This window comes from Cydia pomonella, chromosome 4, assembly GCF_033807575.1.
Source record: "Cydia pomonella isolate Wapato2018A chromosome 4, ilCydPomo1, whole genome shotgun sequence".
In the NCBI taxonomy this organism is placed as follows: domain Eukaryota; kingdom Metazoa; phylum Arthropoda; class Insecta; order Lepidoptera; family Tortricidae; genus Cydia; species Cydia pomonella.
In genome coordinates this window covers 7,987,019-8,013,638 of record NC_084706.1, presented here as the reverse complement: position 1 = coordinate 8,013,638, position 26,620 = coordinate 7,987,019, and the positions used below count along the sequence as shown (strand labels likewise).

Sequence of the window (26,620 nt, the reverse complement as noted above, 5' to 3'; positions counted from 1 at the left end):
TTGGGTTCAACTGTTTTTAAATGTTTTATTAAATAAATACAAATATGAAAATTACATATCAATTACAAAATAACTATTATTTTTCAAACTTATGCGTCGTCAACTATGAGCTAGAGGATTACTTAAATGCTTCGTTCGTGCCTTCCTACACCAAGGTACCAAAGTATACTTATAGATATTACATGTGCACAGCTTCCGATCGTTCGACGTCCTGTCAGACATATGCAGTAATATTGTGCTTCCGCGCGTATGCCGATTACATCCTGGATATTGATCAAAATGTAAAAAAAAATATGTTCTTGCTCTTACATGCGATTTCTAATATACGACCGGAATGTTAGCAAAGACGAAAAAGTGAAAAATCAATTTGAATATTTGAACTCGGATGACACAAAAATCATAAGACAACGCATTCGACTATTACAAAACCTTCACAAGCTGCGACACAAGAACTTACAGGCCAATTCAAGTTTTAGTTATTAAATCTCATTCCAATATGCTACTGATCTGCAGACCCCGTTATCAGTGGTGAAGAAACATTGAAAATACTAGGGCTGGCACTACATTAATATTTACACCTGTATTTTAATATAGGTACCTAATATTTGATGAAAACAATATACCTACTTATTTCATTCATCTTACTAATATTATAAAGAGGAAAGATTTGTTTGTTTGCATTGAATAGGCTCCGAAAGTACTGGACCGATTTGAAAAATTCTTTCACCGTTGGAAAGCTACACTATCCCCGGTGAACATAGGCTATATTATATTTAAAAAATAAATGTTGAATACCCGTGCGGAGCCGGGGCGGCCGCTATATAATGTGAAGCCAATTGCCTTAAAAAAGGTTTCATTTGGTTGTTGAACTCTATAATAATACTTAGGTACTAAATTGACATTTATTTGTCAAAATATGTCTGATGTCATATACTTACTTAATTTTATGTTCGGTAAAAATATGAACTTCCTGGATAATCGTGCTGAATTCTCTCAGTTTAAAATGGAGCTAATGGCAAAACTGGAAATAAACCGAATACGACGCGGAAAAAATAGTTTGTAATTTTAGTAAAACTGTGCAATAGAAAATAATTTTTTCTCCAATAGTTATTGATAGTTTTTTTGTGACAAAATTTAATTTTTTTATCCTACAGATGTAACTATGAGTGAAATATAATATGTAAAACTGGGAATCATACATCTTGAAACTCATTTTTTTCCCTATTTCCTGTATATTACATATGTGTATTTTTACATTTCGTGACATAGATACAGATTCGGTGACAGTGCAATAATAAACTAAAAAATAATGAGTTTCATCTTAAAATGTTTTAAGCGACATTTATACCCGTGTGTCAAATGTACACGAATTAAATGAATAATGTGTGACAACCCTATGATTCTATTTCAATGAATTTTCACCACTGATAACGGGGTCTGCTGATCTGAAATAAAAAGATCTGTCAGTGCAAAAGTGAAATTTTTGGTTGAAGGTTGACATATTGCGCAATTCAGCAGGTTTAAAGGAGATTGGAACCATCTCATATTGGAATTATGTCAGATCCATGTTAGATCAGTAAATCAGTAGGTATTACATTATATTCTTGGAATTGGCCTGTTAGTATCGAAAAAACTAAACAATATACTTAGTCACATTTCACTAGTCAACTCATAGAGATCTCTGCAGCTTACTTTACAAGCAACTCAACTCTTCACAAGCTATATTAATATACGCCAGCATCTAAAGCTTGTTTCGATATTTGCAGTCCCTTTAACCTCAAGAGGCCCACCATAAAACAAACATTGTCAGTCAGAAACAATGGTATTATAAAATAGAATTTGTTTTGTTTTAGAATCGAACGAAATAAAACAAAAGCATGTTCGATTTAATAATGATTTTTACTGTAGGTAATTAATACTAGTATTAGGACAGTAAACCTCAGAGGTTAAAAATTCCGGACATATACTCTTATCTTATAAATTTATTGAACGTAAATTGTTTTTCACCACACCAGCTGGTAAAGTCTCTCCTGATTGTTCAAAAACTAATGAGTAAGTTGCGGTATACACGTGTGTGGCAAAGTGATTACTAATGCAAATTTTGAGTTGTTTCTTTATGTTAGCTGGTAGAATTAACTTTTAAATGATGAGTTTTAATGATAAATATTAAATTATGGTCATTTGGGTTTAATTTGGTTTGATTTTGTTTGATACTTTACAATAAGTATTTTCCTCGCGTTGGTATGGTGAAAAATTCTGTTACACTCGGTGGCAAAATTTGTTTAACCCTCGTGCCTTGAAAGCCCCGCAACGATTAAGTTTCCACTTTTGGAACCACTTGCTGCACTCGTGGTCCAATTTAGATATCTTTCGCTGGCTCGTGTTTCAATAATAGCACGAGCGGTTAAACAACAACTTTGCCCCCTTGTAAAACAAATTACTATCGAGTTCTTCTTCTTACCAGCAGCGCCAAGTTTAAGATAGAAACTGCCGGAATGTCGGCCTTGACTAAAACAATAAGCATGTTTTAAGGGAATGAGTAGTGGCGGCGGCGGCTTGAATACTTCGGAGCCGGGCGTACCCGGCGTACTTGGACCAAATTCTTCCTGAAAAATACATTTCATAAAAACATATACCTACTTATACTTAGTCTGTTGCACACCTCAATATGTAAAATAATTTCAAACAAAGAATTATGTATGCATTTATTGTAGAAGTGTTATGACTATGACTACTAAGCTATATTTTCGAGACAATGATTATAGCATTTAATGTGGGGAACTAATAGCAGCGAAGTGGAATATTCAAATCATGCTACGTACCTCTTGTTTCCTAAAATACTCCACAATCTTCTGCTCATGCAGACCTTTAGTTCTTTGATTTTGCAAGGCAATTTTCTTGTATCGGCCTATATCGATGAACAAATATAAGTGGTAAACGAATCCTATGCAGGTCAGCGTCAGTGTATAATACTAAAAAAAAAAACAAATTATTTACACAATGTGTATATGTTTCGTAATAATAGTTAAAATTATTTAAAAATAAACTTATACCCTCCTCCCACGGCTTCTTGCCGCCTGTTATCTGCCTCTACATTTAATTAATTGGCTCTTTTCTTTTCTTTTGTATCTTTTTGCTGAGGTGTGCCAATAAAGAGTATTCATCTATCTATCTATCTTCTTCCGCGTAGAATAGGAATCGTTTTGATTGAATATGAATTTAACGAGGTGGAGTGTTTGCAGATACGAGTAAAAACTCATTCTCAGGAAGGCATTTATAGAACTCGCATTTAACAGGTCCCAGTTGGTTTCCTAATAAAATTATAAATACCTCCATAATAGCAATCTTTATTACTTACTCGTAAGTATATTAGAAAATTAACAGATTATTTTGTAGGTTAACTTACCGTGGATGCATTATCTACAAAATCGACGAATGGCTCCGATAAGTACACAATCAACCCAAAAGTCACTAATAATATGGCGTATATTGAGCTTAATATGATATTCATATATTCACTGAAAAAGAAAAAATAATTGAGACGAATTGAAAAAAATATGAAATACTTACAAACAATATTAGGGAATCGCACTAATAATCCCAACAAAGAAAAAGAAGAGGTTTTTAGGGTTCCGTGGTTGAAATGGCAAACACCTATTGAGTTCTGTTATAATGTCCGTCTATATACATACGTTGTATGTATGTCACAGCCATTAACTATAAAGCGTAGGTATGTTAATATAATTTGAAATGAAGGTGTGTTTTGTAAGTCGTTACTCAGTTTTGCAACATTAAAAAATAGGCTTTCGCTTAATACCTGTAACAAAACGTAAAAAGGAATATAAGGCTAATATCAAAGTGTTATAAAACTTATAAAATAACTGAAGAAACATTTACTAACTCAACCAGTATGTTTAGAAACAATCGCTCCAAAATTCACTTCTGAACCAGGCGTATAAAGAATAATATGATAAAATTACGGGGAAAGAGACATAATACTTTCAATAAAACATATTTTAAATGATTCTTATTTAAAAGCCGTAAGAAACGCAAAGATACGCTTTAGTAAGTATGTTGCTTCGGAACCTTCATTATACGTGGTTCGGCACACACTTGGCCAGCCTTTTGGTTTTCTTAATTCCTAATAGAAGGTATCGTCGTCAAGTAGTAAACAAAATCATCGCGCGTATACTGTTGTAGACCTTATTTACATATTCTTAAAATACAATATATAATAACCGGTATATTTCGTGGTAACAACTTGTAGATCCTTCCCTATCAACTCATCTTATCTATACTTAGTTAACTAATTATTGTTTTATTATTGTTTGTGTAATAGGTAATTAGTCGATTTGTACGTATTACACTAAGGGGGTTTCTTATGGTTTGTGTGCGTAAGAAACTTTGCTTTGTGTAACAACCAAACATACTTTTTTTGTTGTTTTTATTTATATTTAAGAGGCCACAGGAGTGGTCATTTCTCCGTACAAACGTACTCGACTGTTTCCTCCATGGTTTTTGAAGCTCGAACAATGATTTTTTCAACACAGATTATTATTATTAATATCTGTGTCGGACTGTTTTGATTTATTTTGATATTTTTGTTTCTTAAGGCACTAGTGCACTTCAAATATTCGCAAAAACGGCCTAATTTACTAGGCCGCAAAAAGAAGCAAGGTATTCAAAACTGACATAAATAAGCTTAAAAAACAAAACAGTCCGACACAGATAATTTCATTACCATTTAGATCTCAAAATTTCGTTATATTTGGTTAAGTTTTGGAGGAGGAAACAGTCGAGTACGAAACATCGTTTTCTGAAATTTTTACGCAGAATTTTTCGTCAAACCTGGCGTTGTTTGTATCTAGGAGCCGTTAGCGAGACGGATATGTTCACCTAAAATATTTAAATCTTAGCTCCCATATCCCTTAAGTTTTAGTAGTGCTTTGTAAGTGAGTACACAGAGTACGCACTCGCTATAATAAAAAATATCTTTGAGAAAATTAAGTTCTATAAACCTAAGTTGTAACTGGGTCATTCTACTTTTTACTGAAGGTTTGTATGATTTTAAAGAATCTTGAAATTTTAATATTCGTAATGCATTTTAGCTTACACTAGCTACTTAAAAATGATAAGCACAAAGTAGGTCTCAATATTTGACCCTTGCCTTTTTGTTTTAGAATTTATAGCCTGGAGTATGCAAATATACAACTGCATATGTTACCGTCCCAGCTGTTTTACTCATAATGACAACTTTTTTACTGATAAAAAAATATATGAAAATAGGTATAATATTTTTTACTTTGGTTACAAGGTATTGTTAGTACGGCATTAACATGTGCTTTATATTGATATACAATATAAAACAATTACATAATTTAGAAATATTAAAATCAAATACTTTCTTCTGGGGACACAAAAACCTACAGTTAAAAAATTGAGTGACCCAACTACATACACTATGGTTGCAATCAAATGAAGTGTAATTAAAAGACTTATCTAAGTTATTACTTATATTACATTGTTGGACTGACTTTGTTAGCCGCTTGTTATCTTCGGGGCTGGTCGGCGCCGGCGCGTGCGTCTCCACGGAGCGGATGGACTGTGCATCCATGGTGATCACGGAGCGCTTGCGCGGCGTCGCACTGCCACGCATGTCGTTCGCGGGTGCATAAAGCCGGTAGCTGTCTGAATTAGGGTAACGGCGGCTATTAACGCGGGTATCAAAATCGACGTCTAACACCGCGGTGTTTACAAATACGCATTTTGCAAGCAAACAGATCTATTCTCTAAGAAATAAAGCATACACAAAACAAGCTCATTCATTGGTCTATCGTGCCCATTAGTGTGCATTTGTGTGAGTGTAACAAAAAACTCGCGATTCGGCAGTTTGTGCGACGGCGGCGCAAGAACCGGTTGTTCCATACAGACGCGTGACACCACAGGTAAGTGCACTCCAATCTTATTTAGTGTTTTACGTAATAGTTATGGCAAATAAACTAGTGCAATGCCTTTTAAGAGGTTGTGTATTGTTTTCTACACGATTTTGAATTACTTTTAACTTAGTTTTTGACCGGGAAATACGTTTAAAATTGAAAATAAAATACAGCGGTGATAGGCGCCAATTACTTCTGTGGTAAGTAATTCCGTGGTATGCCACGGTAATAGAAAAAGTGGTAGTTTTGTTATTTACTCTTTAGTTTTGGTACAAATTATCAGTTTTATTATTTCTTTTATTTATTCCAATCTTGATCTATTCACGCTATTAAAGAGCTATTTCCGTGGTATGGAAAGTATTCAACTAACCCTTAATTTTTAACAAAAACTTCAGCACCGATTTCCTTGTTTCTATGGGAACCCTTAATCTGTCAACTTTTTTTTTATTTTGAGTTAAAACCTAAAATTTACTTGCCAATTATGTGATTTTGTCTTTACAAGAAGCTTGTAATATACGTGTTTGATTTGATTTGAAAAAACATCTGTGTTTTATTCTTTTTATGGGTCGGAATTAGGTTTAATTAAACTCCAAATTAAGCCTATTACCGATGGTATGATCAGATTACCCTCGGTAATAGAATGTATAGAAATCTATTACCGACCCAGAGAAATATCGAATGGGTCGGTAATAGGCTCTTAAAGAGTTATCTATTACCGAGTGACTATTTGGTATTGTATTGAAATATCGCATTTAGGGTACCGCAAGTACAGATTTCGTTGATAAAATTTAGACTTCAGTTATCATTATCAGATTTAAATTCTTCTGTTTTCTGATTCAGTTATTACTCTGACAAGGAAGGGTACCCAACTGCCGGACAATTCCGATTAGATTTTTTTTTATATAATTTTATTTATACAGTAGTCCAAAATCTCAGACATGATTTTTTTTAGCTATAAGAAAAGTACTGTGATTTGTTAGTTATAAACGGGTAAATTATAACACATAATATGTGAGAGACTTTATTTAACTTAATTACCTTATCAAAAATATTAGAATTAAAAATTTTCATGTTTTTATATAGTATAGTCGAAATTTTATAAGGTGGACGTTTACCATTTCACTGTGGTAAACTTTCACTCAGGTGGTAAACGTCCAGCTTATAAAATTTACGCTGTGCCTTATGAGAAAATATTACTTACTTGTTTTTTTTGTGCAGCTAATTATGTCAGTAAGACAAACTCTTATCAATCTTTATAGCATTTAAAAATTACTTTATTTAATAACAGGCAGGCCTATTTGTCATATACGTCCTTAGTAAAACTTTACTAACAATAATTTTTGTTGTTTTACATGTAAAACATTCAACTTATAACTTGTTATACAGGTACTCGTGGGTACTTGGTAAGTTAACTATTTAATAGTATTTGATTGTGCCTAAGTGTAATTATAATCTCTTCGAATATATCTCTTATTTTTAAACATACTCCTATAGTTTTATTTTTGTGTCATTATTAAACTTAATGACACAAAAATAATATACAGAACCCATCGTCGTTATTATTGTTTTAACCCTCGGTATTAGGTTTCGAATTTTGAGTTTGGTTTCTGTTAACGAGTGCAGAAAAATCATGCCAGTTGTACCCTCGGTAATGAAAGCTCAATTCGCGATAATAGAATCACAGCCTGTCCCTTGCCACGGTAATAGAAGATTTGGTCATTTTGGCTTCAAAAAATATTTTAATACATATAATAACCCAAAATAAATCCAAAAACGTGTGAAACGGAAAGTTCATTAAATGCTCTGATGAAAAAAAAATATTCCTGGCTGTTAGACAGCATTGATACCCTTAATTTTTGGATCTCTTTTGAAAAGTTCCTTAACTACCACGGTAATAGGTGCCTTTACCCTATATGCTTGTTATAGTTTGGTAAACCATTTAGTCAATAGACACACGGACCCGGAAAACAAATCTAAACTGGTGTCTGACGCGTACTATTCCATCGATGCCTTTATCGAGACCTGACACTATACCAAGTGAGTAAAACTATGTATAAAAAAAACAACTGGTTTGCTAACTCAGCTTTGCCTCTCAAACAGTGTTACAATAAATAATAAGACTTACCTATAAGCACAATGTACCTGACATGTAAAATTTTATTTTATCAATATAGTATTGAATTTGTTTAATATGGGAAATCTAATCTTCGCGCCTTTATTTTTAAAATTGCCGTCTTTTCCTACAGATAAATAAAATTGGTTTGCCAGCACGGCTAGCACATGATTACACGCGGGATAACTCGCGCCGCGAGAAACAACAGTCGCGTGTCACAAATTTCTATCTCGACCTGTCAGTTTGTCGATTTTGGTAGCACAAGTTGGCAGATCGAGAAAAGAATTCCACGCGAGAGAGCCATCCCGCGCGCGACTTAGCCAGTGTGGCCATTTATACTTGGAACACACTTTTCTTTCGTGGCAACACTGAATCGGTACTAACATAATCGAAAAAATAATGAATAGTCAGCTTTAGAAACGGAGCGTCCCTAGTCACGATAACGTTATCTCCTTCACGCAGTATTAAGATTAAAGAAATAGCAAATATTATTTTTAAGTCGGAAATGTCAATGTGTCAATCATAATTTGATTCGCTTTGTCGTTACAAGTTGGAATACATTATTATATCTAAAGATAATTACCTACATAATAATTAAATACAACTCCTTACAAATGATTGGCGTTTTGTTAAGATAATTGAGATTACCCGAAAGTTTTGGCTAATAAGCTACCATCTTTACGAAGAAGACTGAAGATCTCATGATAATCCCCAACATATCTTCCCTGTGGCTGGCTAGTTGCTGCACCGCTGGCTTCGAAGATAGATTGATGACATGCACAAGTCTGTCATCAAACACGGCGCATAGGCGATGATGAGGTATAGACCTAAGCATGCTGCTGCTGGGCGCAGCCATACTGCCACGAAGAACATAGAAGGGCTCAAGTTGGGAACCTACTCCATACAACGACACTCGAATGTTAAAAACAATGAGTTATTTTTGCGTGTTTTGTATTTTAGCGATCTATGGATGCAGCGTTAGTTTTTCAAGTTTTCTCATATTGCAAATACACAAAACAATGTCAGAATATCTGTTAATTATCTAAAGAAAATTAAGCACGATCTCAAATAATGTAACTTTTAAATAAACGCTCCATAAACATTAAGTTATTTTATTTACTCTGACCCAACTCTGACCTCTTTTAGATTTAAGTACGACTACTACGACTCCCACCGAACGGGCGGAGTCGGATCGCATTTCACATTTATGTGGCCGCAAGCCGGTCGGTTGCTCGCGGACGCGGAGACGCCTCCGGACGGATTCTATCGCATTAAAAATGCGCTCCGGTGCGGCCTGACTCCAGCCAGTCGGTGGGAGTCGTACCTAGTGTACTACAGAATACTCTTATTAGGGCCGTGGCCTTTTGAAAGGTGGAGGTTGAGTTGGGCTGCCAGATTCATTATTTTGCATTATTTTGTTATACGCAGATATAGTAACAAAAGTGTACTTAGATACCTACTTAGGGTAAGTAATAGGTACCTAAGTACAGTAGGTGTAGGTTACCTTACCCATTCTGAAGGCTTTCTCCAAAGTTTTAAAATACATTGCGTTTTTGTACTGCTACTACTACTTCACTAGGTCAGTGACCCAAACAAGATCTTGGCCTCTGACACAAGAGAGCGCTACTCTGCCCTATCCTGCGCCACTTCACGCCAGTTAGGTATCCCGAGGGCGAACAGGTCTTTTAGAACTTCGTCACTCCAGCGGTATCTGGGACGCCCAGACGGACGTTTTCCACCCGGGTGCCCCACATATGCTTTTCTCACAGCACGATCCTCTCCCATCCTCTCTAGGTGGTGCGTTTTTGTACACATATTATAAATCATTGGTACCCGGATATGCCTTTAATTAAACCCCGAGACCGCGGTTTATATCCCACAGTCAATTGAAACACGTGACGAGTTTTTTTACTTAGGTGGTGGTTTATTTCACTATTTGCGTATATATTTTTTAGGTGGGAGGTTGCATGCATTGACTGTAAAAATACACGTGTAAGTGTAACGGGTTCGCACTGATTGACTAGCACTTAATTATTTCGTGGATTAGCGAAGTAATATTTTTGTATCAATTAATACGGATTTCCACAAAGTAATTTCTATTACTCACCCTCCAGTCAATTCGCCATCAAACTGTTGGCTTTGTTGATGTGGTGGCACAATCTTAGGCTTTTAAGTTTTCTGTCGGGTTTTCATTTAACTTAAGAGAACAAACAAGTAAATGTGAAAAAATACAATCATTTTGTTATTACCGGCATGATATAGATATAGGTATCTTAATAGGTATGTTATAAAGCAATACCACGTACACCTTACCTACCTAGCTAACGCACAAATCATAAAACTCAGGATTCATATTAAACTTACACAGAAAATTGCTGTAGTATGAAATAAATACAAAATATAGAAAATTAACTTTCTTTTAGGACCAAAGTAAACAAAACTTCGACAAAATATGCTTCTCGCGACCCTCTAGCCTCGAAGACAGTTTCTCTCCTTTTGACGTTGAAACGCGGGATATTTTCTCTCCCATAGTGCACTTGTGCTACGAGTTTCGAGAGTATCCCGCGTGGAACTGTCAAACGACAGAATTATGTCGCTTTGACATTTGTCCGCGAGACAGCGGGTTGTCGCGCGCGTCTTATGCTACCGATTCGCGAGAAAGCTCTATGTCGCGGCATTTTCTCGCCTGTCGACTGTCGCGCCCATCATGTGCTAGCCGTGCAGATGACATTTGAAGCTCAAGACAAGTGTCTCAACTCCATGGTCAATAATCATACGAATAATATTCTGCTAGCAATAGAACATTTACTTAGTTTTACTTGTGCTTTTTCATTAAGTGTTAAATTAAGGTTATTTTACATTATTGTTTTTTTTTTCTAATATATTTTTTTAAATATTATTTAACTAAGTATTCAAAATCGATAAATAACTATATTATGTACAAATAAAATGCAGATAAACAAATGAGTAGACAATTGGTGGTAAACATTATGCATTAAATCACTTGAGATCATAGCTTTCTTCTATGATGCCTGATTGCTACGCTGTAATTGGGTGCTATAATAATGGTTTCATGTAATAATTTTACTATAAAGTCTACTGTTACTTACTTAGTGACTTGACGTCGCCATTGCTTTTGTAAGTGCCGTTATATGGAAGTGGACTGTTTCGATCGCCTGAAACATAAAATTTTCATACATACTATTATTAGTATTATTACCTACTTTACTTTACATCTCTAAAGTAAGGGGTGTACCGAAATAAAACTGTAAACTTTAAATGAAAAAAAAAACTGATACGTTTGAGAACAAGCTAAGGTTTCTAGAATAATAAAAAGCGACTTTTAATTTAGATAATTGACAGTTTTTTTATTATATTTTTTCTGTACGAGTGATAGGCAGCTTTTTTCTAGCACATTCAGTGGCAGCTTTTTACGGACTCGTTTTTCATATTTGCCTGCATCAGCCCATCCCCCTGCTGGAATTATTACTGTTTTTTGGCTGTTTAATTCTTCTCTTTTAATACACTTTTGATTTGAGCTCAATAACAGGTGAGAGAACGGCACTCCAGGATGTTTGGTGATCTTGGTCTGATCTACGATGATTACCAAATGTGATTTTGGTACGAAGAAAATTGTGATTTTTCTAATTGGCCTAGAATTAAAAAACGGAAATTTTCGATCACTTTAGCTATCCTAACCTTTGTATGAAGAACTGAACTGACTTTTGTCGTAGTTCGTTCCACTTTAACCGCATATGTACCCCAGTTTTTACGATAAATATGACAGGCATGCTTCGTTTTCGCAAATTACAATTACAAATTTTCTTGCTATTTGGAAAAGACCAATTTTCAGTGATCTCTTCTATTTACCGGTGTAACGTATTGGAATATATAATATCATAATTAAACTTATTATCGCGGTAAGAAAGTCGTAGTCATCTTGGTTAGAAACAAAATTACAGCCATTTGAAATTTACAGTATTTTATCGGTACAGGCCTTATTGCACTCGTCACAGCGAAATAAGAGCTTTACAGTTAACTCAGCTTTATGCATAATACCAAATTATTGTATTGCCATCTGGATTATCATATAGGTACTAGTTCCATATCGACTGACAGCGACGAACGCGCGAATGGAACGCGCCAGTGAGGGACAAAACATACGCAACGCGACGAAATTAAAAACATGTTTTAAGATTTCTGCTGACAATATACCAAACATAACTTACGTAGTTTAGTCCGGTTATTTGTTAACCACCATAGCCCATACTAAATTCATGGTGAAGAATAAAAAAAATGTGAGCCTGTGACAAGGACAAAGAGTAATAACGCTTCCTCTGTACCTCCTACTGAAATTTCCATAAGAGCATCTCGTTTGGCCATCTCCTCCCACTCCTCTTTCATCTGTATATGTACTTTTATATTAAATATAGCCAATGCTCTTAGGACTTTTTGACTTCAAAAACCGGTCAACTTGACTGATACTCACCTGACACGAATGACTGACAATTATCACTTCTTAATGAATATATCCCGCCCGCAGCTTTGAATATTATCCAATAAAGAATTTACTGCTATTATAAAAAGTTGTGATTGGTCATTAAAAGTTTTGATTGGCTACATCTTGCACGACATTACCTACAATATTCGACGGTTTTAAGTTGCGCGCATTACAGTAAAGTCGCTCGCGGTACAAAACACGCGGGGTCATTTTTGAGCGGGGTCACTTTACCAGAAAAATGCCAAAAATGATTCCTGAAGATACAGGAAAAAAAAAGCGGCCAAGTGCGAGTCGGACTCGCGCATGAAGGGTTCCGTACCATTTAAGACGTATTAAAAAAAAATCTACTTGCTAGATCTTGTTCAACATTTTACCACTTTGGACACACATTTTACCACTTTGGGACTGTCTCTCGCGCAAACTATTCAGTTTAGAAAAAAATGATGTTAGAAACCTAAATATCATTTTTGAAGACCTATCCATAGATACCCCACACGTATGGGTTTGATGAAAAAGTTTTTTTTTTAATTTATTGACGTATTAAAAAAAAACTATTCACTAGATCTCGTTCAAACCAATTTTCGGTGGAAGTTTGCATGGTAATGTATATCATATATTTTTTTTAGATTTTTCATTCTGTTATTTTAGAAGTTACAGGGGGGGGGACACACATTTTTTCACTTTGGAAGTGTCTCTCGCGCAAACTATTCAGTTTAGAAAAAAATGATATTAGAAACCTAAATATCATTTTTGAAGACCTATCCATAGATACCCCACACGTATGGGTTTGATGAAAAAAATTTTTTTTTTTAATTTTTATGACGTATTAAAAAAAAACTACTTACTAGATCTCGTTCGAACCAATTTTCGGTGGAAGTTTGCATGGCAATGTATATCATATATTTTTTTTAGATTTTTCATTCTGTTATTTTAGAAGTTACAGGGGGGGGACACACATTTTTTCACTTTGGAAGTGTCTCTCGCGCAAACTATTCAGTTTAGAAAAAAATGATATTAGAAACCTAAATATCATTTTTGAAGACCTATCCATAGATACCCCACACGTATGGGTTTGATGAAAAAATTTTTTTTTTAAATTTTTATGACGTATTAAAAAAAAACTACTTACTAGATCTCGTTCGAACCAATTTTCGGTGGAAGTTTGCATGGCAATGTATATCATATATTTTTTTTAGATTTTTCATTCTGTTATTTTAGAAGTTACGGGGGGGGGGACACACTTTTTACCACTTTGGAAGTGTCTCTCGCGCAAACTTTTCAGTTTAGAAAAAAATGATATTAGAAACCTCAATATCATTTTTAAAGACCTATCCATAGATACCCCACACGTATGAGTTTGATGAAAAAAGATTTTTTGAGTTTCAGTTCTAAGTATGGGGAACCCCCAAAATTTATTGTTTTTTTTCTATTTTTGTGTGAACATCATAATGCGGTTCATAGAATACATCTACTTACCAAGTTTGAACAGTATAGCTTTTATAGTTTCGGAAAAAAGTGGCTGTGACAGAATCGGACAGACAGACGGACATGACGAATCTATAAGGGTTCCGTTTTTTGCCATTTGGCTACGGAACCCTAAAAATGAATACAATAAATTATATGTATACATCAAAAAAGGACGAGGATTGCGTAGAGTTCCTATAAACAATGTTAAGAAATTGGTTGTTGACATGCCATGCCACTGACATTTCATTGGAATACCTGTACAGTGTACGAGTAAATGACGTATAAGACGCCCATTTATGCCTTATGTAAGGGCTGTACCCAAAAAAAAACTGTAAACATCAAATGATGCGATTGAGAAAGTTTGTTGTTAGAATAACTACGGAAGGTTTTTAGAATAACTACAATCAAAAGCGACTTTAAATTTAGATATTTATCAGGTTTTTTATTAATTATGATCTCTTCTATTTACCGTTGTAAAGTGTAACAGCGTACTTAAAACCAGAATTATTTATATTGGAATATACAATAATAAGACTTTTTATCGCGGTCAGAATGCCGTAGTCATCTTGTTTAATACAAAATTACAGCGGCTTGAAATTTACAGTTTTTTTTCGGTACAGGCCTCACTTAAGCCTTTTGTAGCGATACTATTTCAGGGCCAAATATATTCTTGTCAAGCTTAAGTTGTAAGTAGAGAAAATAAAAGCGTATTAAAAAGACTAAAAAGAGAGGAATATTACGCAAAACTGTACCTAGAGGGTGCTACGCGTAGGGAATGCAAAATAACTGATAAACGAATATCGGTTTTGCTATCGGTTAAACTCGAACTCAAAACCGAGTAATCTCTAGGGTCCTAGCTAAACTGGTTGTTAATACTTACGCTATGGAATGTCAAATTTAGCTAACATTATTATTTTACTCATTGTCAGACCTGGACGTTGACACAAATATTTCCTTAGAAAACTTATTCTTTTTAAGAAATCCTCTGAAAAAACCTACTAACCAAATGTGAAATATACGTCGATAAAGAATTCCGTTCTGATCTTCATCAACATGGCCACATCTTCAAAGACACTTTTTGAGTTCAAATGTTTGATTTGTTGACGAAAATACAAGAATCTTTATATTCATGCCTAAAAAATTTGAAGAGTTTTCTATACGACAGTTTCCTATAGATTCCATCATCACGCCAGGGATTATGGTAATATTGGGAACAATCTGGAAAAATCATTCCACAGTCGGTTTAGGTATTCGTGTATAATCTGTGGGTTTTTCATCTCAAGCTTGGACAACCACATATACCTATACCTTAAGTGAGATCGTAAATTATTGGTTTGATACCTTGATTTAAAGAAAAGTTTTATTTCCGATGAAAATTTAAAAACTCGAAACCGCGGGTTTTAATCGAACTCGACCTCGGTTTTGCATCGGTTGAAAACCAACGGTTAAACTCGATACTCAGTTTTTTCATTACTCGGTTGCAGCTAGGGAGCTACAGCACAAACTAAAAAAAACCGTCTTGATACTTCAAAGTCATAGTGAAACCTGGTCAAAAAACTTTTTAAAGCATAAATAAATAAATAATAATAAATAAAGAAATAAATATTATAGGACATAATTACACAAATTGACTAAGTCCCACAGTAAGCTCAATAAGGCTTGTGTTGAGGGTACTTAGACAACGATATATATATAATATAAATATTTATAAATACTTAAATACAATGAAAACAACCATGACTCAGGAACAAAATATTAATATCCATGTTCATCACACGAATAAATGAATTTGAACCCGGGGCCATCGGCTGCGTAGGCAAGGTCACTACCCACTAGGCCAGACCGGTGTTTACAATATGTGCTAGTGCTTTACTCCGGCGGCAGAACATTGCAGTACCTTTAAAAAGGCAAGATAAACCTATACTGAAGTGGCTCAGTGTGAAATATGTGACGTACGTCGACAACTTACCAACTGGCGTATTGGTGCCGGAGTCATCATTCCTTCCCGGGACTATGATTTTTGGGGGTTTCTCAATAGATTCCTGTAACACATGAGTAGAAGATTATTTATTCTATATACCTGCATTTTATATCTAAAGAAAAATGTGGTATTTTATATGCGGCCCGATTCGAAGAATTATTAAGACATGTTTAAAATCTTTAAAAGATCGATACATAACGACATCTCAAAATTGACGTTTATTTTGATTCCGCTGTGATCCCAATAAGATCTATCTACGATATTTCTAACGTCAAAGTGACATTGGTTGCCCGAATCGAGCTGCTTCTGTCAATAATTATACGACATATAACGATATCTATGTAAATGAGAACTTATTTAAACCAGAACTTATCGTTATTGTATCTCATTCTTCGAATCGGGCCGATGGTTTTTGATTTTTCATCACTGTTCCGACGTTAAAAAAAAAGTTGTGACTAATTTTTATATGTATAGGTAATGGTAATACTGTTACTTTGTGATATAGCTACAGAGAAACTATCGTGAAATACTTATACATAATATTTGTATTTACAAACGAATATGAAATAACATTCATTTAAATATACTCGTATACCTACATTTAGGTTTTGGGATGTAGGAAATATAATGTACAAAGGGGTGTCAAAATTGAAGTACTTATAACCCGTACGAATTAACTGTGCACCTCGCGCTGTGACGTCATTTGGAGATCGTCAAGGGCTCGCATTCCAGAGGAGTGCACAGTTGATTCGTACGGGTAGTAGGCTGCTCCGTTACTGATTACAACAATCGTGACGAGGGCATAAAGATGTGGATCCAGAATACATTGCAGCCCTTCATAAGGTGTTAGTGTTCAAGCTTCTAAACAGACGCACCAAGATACGAATTTATAAGACCGTGATTCGCCCAATCCTAACCTACGAATGCGAAGCATGGACACTAACACTCAAGGAAGAAAATATGCTGCTAGTTGCCGAGAGAAAGATCCTCTGTAAGATACTGGGCCGAAACGTGAGATTGAAGACCTAGTGGCTGAACCTAACATCATGCGAGAAAGTAAAGCTCACAGACTCCGTTGGTTGGGCCACCCTATGAGAATGGATGAAGATCGGAACGTAAAAAGAGCGTACCTGGGTAGCTTAGCAGGAGGACGTCCTATTGGACGCCCCAGGTATCGCTGGAGCGACATGGTGGAGGCGGATCTGCGCGAACTTATTGGAGAGAAGTCACACAGGATGACATGTCACCCTCAAAATGTTACCTATTGCTATATCTAAGTTGGCGCATTTTATTTTTACTAAATTGAAAGATAAGATAATACATATATGAGACGGAAGCATATAAAAGATACATTTACCCGAAATTGTTTGGGTTCAAGTCGTATTACAGTCATAAAACATGCTGTAACTACATTCCCCATACTCACACGTCTGAATTACGTATTGTGAATTTGTGATATGAGGACTTAACAATAAAGCTCAGGTACTATGCTAATGCAGACATCTCGTCCTGTCTTCAGGGTTGAGCTGGCAATATAGTGTAAGTGCCGGGATCGATGGGGCGTTCTTAGTAAACAGCACCGAGAAAAGTGGCGCTGTCTTGTGACGGAGGCCAGGTCTCATTTTGGGTCGCTAAGCCAACGGAGTAAGTAAATATATACCACGTCATTAAGGGTCCCCAGCAAGCTCGGTTCTTCATACAAACGTAGTTACGCTCTCATTATAAAACGACTAGCTAGATTGCTCTGAGACGTTGTACTTCAATAGGATAAGGTATATCTAGTCCTGCAATTAGTTTATGTAGCTTCAGATACCATAGTTAAAAAAATACGCCGAATTTAAGATTTTCATACAAAACTTGATTTTTCTCTATTTCGTTTGTTATAAGCTGTAATTATATAAACTTATTACAGGACTAGATATGTCATTAATTGTGAAAAGTTTCATTACAATCCAATACATAGTTTTGAAATGAGAACGAAATTCCGTTTGTATGGGTAGGTATCATTCGGCCGAGCTTGCTGGGGACTGTTAAGACTAAATAGATAGGTTTACTTGTACTCATAATATTTATGTAATGCAAAAATGCATCATACTTATATAAATTTAATCATATGTATTACACAAGTATACAATAATTTATAATCTTTGTGTGTATTTCTTAATTGATATGTTTAGTTCGCATTGTTAGAATATGCTTGGAGCAGCGTGACGGACTTTCCACAACATGTGTTCAATGGGCATTTTCTACTCACGATTAAATATACATATGTGACAGAAGCGAAATATGACATAATTCAATATCTGTAGTGAGCAACAGATTGTAATAAAATTATCGAATTTTCATACCAAAGTTTCTGTATTTGGTTCCGCGTGTCGAAATTCAAATTGTACAATTTCATATATGCACGGGGCGACTAAAAAGTGCATGAGCGCGAACGTCGAAAGCCGTGCAAAATCGGTTTAATAACTTCATTAGTCGCTTGTTTCTCTCGATCGACACTACCTGTATTTCAGTATATAATCCTATTACGATACTCGTATTCCACCGTGGAATTCCCATGTTTTCTGGAAACGAAATTGTGGTGGTAGTTTCCACTCGTATACATGTCGTACTTATAATAGAACAGAAATTTTAAAACGTACGAGTACCAGATATTCAAGGTTTTTTCATTTCTCATGCTCTGAAAGTGGGTCGTTATTGTTCTACATATAGAGTGTGTACAGAGTGAAACGATTCTGCACTAGAGCATTTTAAATTCCAAGTACTTTTTTATTGTTATTTTATGATACGCATTTAAATTTGGTTTTAAAAGGTTTTTTTGGAAAATTTCCATTCTAATATTTAATTCCCTATTCCGTAAATAATGATACTTTTACCTAACTTGTTAATTGAAAGTACTGATAAAGTTTATATTTATTCACATGTATTTTACTTCCCTCGTATTCGAAATAAAAAGTAGAGTATTTAACTTCGGTGAAAGGCATCATTTCTGCCGAGGTAGTTTGGCGTTCGTATGCAGTGAGATGCTGTCGTCACATGGGCATAAGGTGAAAAATTTATTCACTATTCATTCCTTTTTAGGGTTCCGTAGTCAACTAGGAACCCTTATAGTTTCGCCATGTCCGTCTGTCTGTCTGTCCGAGGCATTGCTCAGTGGTCGTTAGTGCTAGAAAGCTGAAATTTGGCATGCATATATACATCAATAAATCCGACAAAGTCGTACAATAAAATCTAAAAAAATATTTTTTTTAGGGCATCTCCTCTTTACGTAAAGTGGAGGTGAAGTTTTTTTTTGCTTCAGCATTACAGTGTGGTATCGTTGGAAAGATCTTTCAAAACTAATAGGGGTCATCAACAAACATTTTTTTTATAAAATGAATATGTTCGGAGATAATCGCTCCGAAAGAAAAAAAAATGTGTCCCCCCCCTTCTAACTTTTGAACCATAGGTACAAAAAATATAAAAAAAATCGTTGAAGTAGAGCTTAAGAAAGACATTATATGAAAACTATAGCGGACATGATCTGTTTAGCTGTTTTTGAGTTATTACAAAAAGTTTACCCTTTATAGTAAAAAGACGTACATCCACAGTTCATCCCTTGGTTAACAATCTACTGTACTTTAAGCTCCATTTTAGCTTATTGTGACGGAAAAGTAACTACGGAACCCTACTCTGAGCATGGCCCGACATGCTCTTGGCCGGTTTTTTGTTATAGGTAATATAACAATAGTTCATGTAACGAAACGGCCAAGCCACATATTTTGACTAAGGTGTAGAGTTTGTGAAGTTAGGGCTTATAGAGTTGCTTGGCTCTACATGAGATCTGATATCTTTTTGACAGAGCGAACCTTATGATTTCGTCTTGGCAACATTTTACATGAAAATGTTTTTGGTAGGATACTTTTATCAAAAAGTCATTATCAAAAAATTATGCCGATTACTTATTTAATGTTCTGATTTGATTTACTGACTAACATGTAGCTATAATGAAATTTATGTTCTGATAAAGGTATTTTTTGTCATCATTTGAATGTAATCCCCTGAATTTGCACATGCTAGGTGGCTTTACTGTAGTGCACGTAGCAAATTATAGGAGAGGACAATATGATCGGGATAACGCTTTTTAAACGTAAATTTTTATTTAACCTTCCATTCATTCGTACATTCAGCCGTTTGTGTAAATGAATATGATATTTGTTTTCACTAGACGAACTTCGCTGCATCGGGGCTCGTACATCCAAAATGCCATATTGAAATGTTTCTATTATGTGACGTGGTGAGTTACAAGGGAACACAAAATAAAGAGATTGAAATTTCATTAGCCGAGGCGTTGGGGCGGCACGGTGAATCCGCTGTGGATATTTACAGCGAGGTAAGGGGGCCGAGGTAGGGCGAGGGTGGCTCGCAGGCGGCTGGACTCAAAAGGTTCACAGTTGGTTGCGCTGGAGTTGACCCGCCTTGCAAACGGCCCGCTCGCCGCTCACCGCTCTTTCATATGGAACTGTACCTTTTTACATTACATTTTTCCTACTAATAATGGACTTCGTTAAATTAATGTAATGTATATGTTTCAACAGGATACCCTGTTGACCCTGGACTGGATTGAAATTTATAGAAAGAATAATTATATCATATTTGGAATCCAGCAGGATTAAAAACCTTTTTCCTTTAAAAAAGCAACCTAGGTATGTTTTGTACTTTAATTACTTCTTATTTTCAATCGTTGCATGTTATTCAAAGAGGTATGAAACATTAAGCAGGTAGTGTCCAGAGTGCAGCCGGAATTACATTAAGAATTCTGTGGCGTGAAATTAATTTCGTGACATAAGTTTTACACAGTTTAATTTAATATTTTTGCAATCTATGCATTAATTTCATGACTACAAGTCATTTTAGTGCCCTGCGCAATTTTTTGGTAAAATTTGTGGCATGTATCTAATTAAATTTCATAGTGGAAATACGGCGTCAAAACTAGTGTAGCCAAATTGCCTGCGCTGTGCAAAAATCACTGCGATAACCGACACTAATTATTTTACAAAGTTACTTTTGCATACTTATATCAAAACTAATTTCGTGAAACTGATTTGAACATGCATGACACTAATTTCGTAATGTAAATTTTGGCTTAGCAGAAATAAAATTTGTTATATCTAATGATAAAATTTGTTTTCTTAACACGCTATTAAAAAATGTTAAAGTATTGTACTTATTTGTAACAGTGCTAAGGATTGACTTATATGCATGTTAGAGCGTTTTCACCATTGACATGTATCTAAGGACGGGCCTTACGGGAAATAAGAATGGGGCCAGTACAGCGGTGTCACGCACACAGGTGGTGCAGTTAGGTGTAAAGTATGAATTTACGGAGGTGAATTTTAAAGGTGGTCACTAAATGTTTCTAGGACACGGCAGATTCTCATTTCTAGTGCCAAGATAAAGATAAAAAGCAAAGTTTCATTTATATACATATTTTGCTGCCAAAATATGCAAATTTTCCACGCATAATGAAGGCTCTGTACCTTCATATGATATGAAAAAGCCATACAAGCAAACGGGCGTACCCTCGCGGAAATTACATCCGTTTAATAAAATGAGTTTTTTTTTTATAAATCATGTCTAATGTCTCAACCGATCCTATTCTAAATAATTTTCACGGAAAGTATAAAGTTTTATATCGGAAAAAAGGATACTGAATATTTTTATTACATAAACATTAATAAAGCAATAACAAATACCCCAACAGGAAACACGTAAATTATAAAATTTAGGTCAATGGAATTATCAGAATGGGAAAAAAATACTCAATTATTTTTTATTATTATTATACAAGAAAATAAAAATATCGAAAATTTTATCTAACAAATTTCTTTTGCATGTGTTATTACTTCACCTCTCCGTAAAATTGGGCAGACATTTTTGTACGGAAATACGACACATAAGGCTACTACAGTTACTTTATGCTCTAAGATTTACAGAGTGCTACCTAGTCCATCTACTGGCGCAACTATTCTTTTAGTGAAATTATTTTTAGTTCGGTTTAAGATATGCTACGTTACCGCACTAGTGCGAAAATTAGCATATTACGTTACTGTGTCGAACATTTAAAGAGCCATATGTACTGTAAAACGTTGTACGATACTTGTGCGAATAGGTAATTCGCAACTCGTGTCGATTTAAAACACTCCCTTCGGTCATGTTTTAATTTATCGCCACTCGTTTCGAATTTCCTATTTTTCGCACTTGTATCGTAATGTAATATTTTGTTTCTTATCGTTCTTTCTAAAATGACTATAAAATCACAGCTACCTGAGCTACCTATGAAAATTTTTGTTTTTATTGCGTCTTGTTCGTGATATCAGCGTTCTCTATGTATACTTTTCTTTATAATTGTTTTCTACTAGTAACTATTTAAATAATTATTGATTTAAAAAAACGTTTTAGTTACAAAAAAATAGTATACTTAATGGTTGGACAGGTATAAATCATTCTTGACTATGATATGACGTATTTATCGGATGATGACAACACGTAGTTAATCGTAATTAATTAGGTCGTTATCTGTGATTAACGCTTGGATAAATTAAATTTGTCATTATTGACATTTTGTTTCCCTCGTTGAATAATAGTCTGTTCATTCAATATCGATATTCAATAATGATGTAATCGGTCTTGTTAACATATCCATACCATCCACGAGATAGGTTTACGTAATAAATATTACGGTAGTACCTACATATGTGTACCTAAGTATATTACCAAACCGAATTATTAAAGCTAGAAATAAGAAGCACAGGAATACAAAAAAACATGAAACAGATGTGTAATTTCCATGTACTTATGTACCACTTAAGTAGGTACTCGTAAATGCCGTACGTAGCATAAAGTTTATACATGTATACAAAATTAATTATCCTGTATTAGTAAATATATCAACTGAGTGAAAAGTTTATGACATTGGCGACGTTTAACCTGTTTAATTTATAATAAAAACGATGATCAAAGAGTGTGATTTGCACACCTTCTATTCGATAAAATTAAGAAGGTGTTTAGTATGTTATACATTTATATAATATAGGTGATTATCATTTTATTTAATGTTGTGCTAAATAAATGTATTTTTTTCTTTCTATATATATATTACAATGAGATGATGATACGGCAGCAAAAAACGAATTCACGATCTGTCACACGTTTTTATGACGCAAGAGAATATCACAGAATAAGTAGGTAGTATTTTAGGCTCAGGGCTATAACCGCGAAAATCGAAGTTAGTCAATTGCGGGCATTTTTCTCTGTCACTCTAATTACGTCTTAGTGAGAGTAAAAGATAAAGATCCCCGCAATTTGTGAATTCCGGTTTTCGCGGTTGGTCACCAGGACCGCTTCGTCCACAATCCTATTTCGTCGCCTTTTTAAATCGTCCACAATGCCATGTCGCCAGCATACAATACCTATTTTGTGACCTTCCTAAATCCTCCACATTACCATTTTGACTACAGTCCCAGATTGTCTACATTCCTATTTTGACCACATTGCTAGCTCGTCAATATTATTGCACAATCCATAATCCTACTGCCTTCTATAAATAAGAGAACATCGGCACTTTTCAATTACTTTTGCATTGCTTCTTTTCAACTGAAAAGTGTTCTTGGCTGGACATTTCAACCTCCACCAATGCCAGCACTGTGGACCAAATACGGACGAGTTACACTGTGGACCATACAATGATGTGGACAAGATAGGAAAGTGACGATATAGGAATGTTGACGAATCAGAACAGTGGTCCATATGACAATAATGACAAGTTTAGAAGGTGACGAAATAGGATGGTGGACGAAGCTCCTGAGCCGTGTTTCATATAAAATGTCCACGATGAGGTTTAGCTCTAGCTTTAGCTGAGTTAGTCATGGTCACATTTGGTTTATTTTAGTAATATTTTAGAAACTTCATATAGCATTATGTCTATATACATATGTATTAATATGTAATATCATTTGTGTAACATTGTAAATAATGTTGTTAATGTCCAAAATTGTAAATAGTTATTCAAAATTGCTTATACATTTTCTGAATTATTTTTCACACTGCACCCACATTCGAGAATTTCTATTTTGCCCTATGGTTGACTGGTAGAAAATGACTTAAGGCATTAAGTCCGCCATTTGTACTTATTTTTATTGTGCAATAAAGTTTAAATAAATTAATAAATAAAGTTTATATGTCCAGTATTGAACATCTTATGTGTGATATACTGATATATATTATGATGATTACGTTACTCACATTCCTCTCAATGTCAGCTGCGTAGTTGACGTTGCGCTGCGGGCGGCGGCGGGCTGCGCGGGCGGCGCTGGCTGTCAGGAAGTTCCCCGACACCGGGCCCGGCTGGGACATGGTGCGCCGCCGCGCGGAGATTTCTTCCCCCGAAGAGCCATTTACTGATGTATTTACAACCTAAAAAAACGAATTTTGATTTATTGGGACAAATTGTGATTTAGTGGGATTTTTATTTTTTTAAGTTATCGCTACTTTTAGGCTTTAAGTACTATAAGTTAGTACTATAGTCTGCTACTGTATTGAAATTATACTTGTATCATGTATAATGAGTTTAAATTTGAATACATACACTAAAAAACAAGTAAAACGAATCATTTAGCGTACAAAAAAGAAGCTCCGCTAAGTTAAGATTCTTAGATTTTTATATACATAATTACATCAACTGAATGTTCAAGGCCGACTTACTTTTTTGTTTAAGTCAAATTCAAGCATGCTAATGCACTGTGCTGTAGGGATTCGAGCCGTTTATTTTGTTGATTTTCACATATTCAATATGTGAAAATCAACAAAAATGATCCCCATACTTCAGTTGTCGTCAAATTCATTATCAAAAACAATTCTAAAATCAATTTCTTATCAATAAAATACGAGATTTTATCGTCGACTGTACTCTTCTTACAACAGTCATCCAATCATCACTCATCGAGGCATCACAGTATTCCTATGGCCACCTCCGGACTCCATCGGCATCGGTCGTCATCATATTAGCTGAATGTCATCATAATGTTGCATTGTCACAAGATTTTTACAAGTAGGTATAACAAATTTTAACTCAATCGGATACCAAAAAGCAAATTAAGAAGCCAATCCAGCTAAATACGGGGAACTTCCTGGCGGCAGATTTCCGATTAAAAAAAAAATATAAAAAGGTAAACTATTTATTTTTATAAAGAGAAAATGAATATGGATTCCATTTTTGAAAATCACATTTCCTAAATGTAGACTACTGCCATGTAAGCACTCCAACCTTTTCCGCATATTGCGAAATTATTGCAACCCTGCCTTGCGGTACAAAGTTAGCCTTTGGGTACGATATGCATCAATAGCATATGCACTCTGCTCCGCTGGCCAGCGATCCATTGTCACTATTCATTCAATAATCAATCCGAAACAACCACTCTCTCCGCGTTAAAAAAAATTGAATTTGAAATCAGAAATCTGCCGCTGAACATACGCATTATATGTAGTTACTTGTACAATAAAAAATATATACACACCCCCGGATCCCTGTCAGCTTCCACGTCATAATCAGGTTCATCTTCTGGCTCCTCAAAATGCTGCAAAGAAGTCTCCGAATGGAACTTCTTGTCTCCCATTCGCTTCCTATTCACTATTTCATCTAAAAGATCTTTTCTAATATTGCCTGTGCCCGTATCAGTCATATTTTAATCACTTTAAAATTATTAAAATCACTTTGTGTTCTAAAAATGTATATATCTTCTTTGCAATTAACTTAATAATCTGGCATATCTACTACTTACGCATGGACGATTATAGACAACCTTCCTTAATCGAGTTAGTCCTGCAATTTAGATTGCGAATGAATTAATAAAAATATTCCGATTGTTATCTGTTATCAAGCTGAAATATAGCAATCTACCGATGGTTTAATTGTTGTGAAGTTCATTGAATCGTTTCCTTGTTGGGTTGTTTCCTTTTGTAAATTGCGTTCTTAAATTGTACGATGCTAATGTAAGGTGAGTTAAAAATAGGCCTTTTCACATCACCTTTTCGGAATAGAGCTTTTTCTACCCAGCTAATAAGGAGGGATCAAAGTGGCACCTTTCTGTTCTAGGACAGTGTTTTTTTTAGCAAACTACTTTTTAATAATAAATATTATTTATTTCAGACCACAGAAATCCATAAAAGTTTAGTAGTTGGTAACATTTCTCATATCTCTTACATTTCATATGAAACTAAGGAATGATACAGATTCGACCAGTGCTGCTTATAGCGACTATCGAGCCTACCCGCTATCACACTCAGGAACTCGGGCAGAATACTGGGCTATAACCGCGAAAATCGAAGTTCACCAATTGCGGGCATTTTCTCTGTCACTGTAATTACGTCTTAGTGAGAACAAAAGAGAAAGATCCCCGTAATTTGCAAATTTTGGTTTTAGCGGTAGGCCCCCTGTTGCTACTGTTAAGCACTCCGCGACGCGTCGCGGCGGCGCGCTTTTTTACTGTGGTAAAGAAACCGTCTACCTGCGCGTCCGCGAACAAACCTGACGCGCTGCAAAAGCGCGGCAGACGAAACAGCATCCTGAAGGCATTGTTAAA

At 35.1% G+C, this 26,620-nt stretch overlaps 1 protein-coding gene across 1 annotated transcript in view; it reads right to left on the bottom strand.

The window, feature by feature from the left end:
* The window catches only part of LOC133516986 (proton channel OtopLc-like), a 38,720-nt gene extending 12,100 nt beyond the window's left edge, over positions 1 to 26,620 (bottom strand). Inside the window, exons 1-8 of the mRNA XM_061850085.1 lie at positions 25,556 to 26,620; positions 24,285 to 24,455; positions 15,987 to 16,059; positions 11,160 to 11,225; positions 5,535 to 5,688; positions 3,407 to 3,518; positions 2,823 to 2,972; positions 2,462 to 2,606 (exon numbers count right to left, since the gene is read on the bottom strand). Coding sequence (XP_061706069.1) covers positions 2,462 to 2,606; positions 2,823 to 2,972; positions 3,407 to 3,518; positions 5,535 to 5,688; positions 11,160 to 11,225; positions 15,987 to 16,059; positions 24,285 to 24,455; positions 25,556 to 25,720 — 1,036 coding nt within the window. The 5' untranslated portion in view covers positions 25,721 to 26,620. The remainder of the gene's footprint in view (positions 1 to 2,461; positions 2,607 to 2,822; positions 2,973 to 3,406; positions 3,519 to 5,534; positions 5,689 to 11,159; positions 11,226 to 15,986; positions 16,060 to 24,284; positions 24,456 to 25,555) is intronic.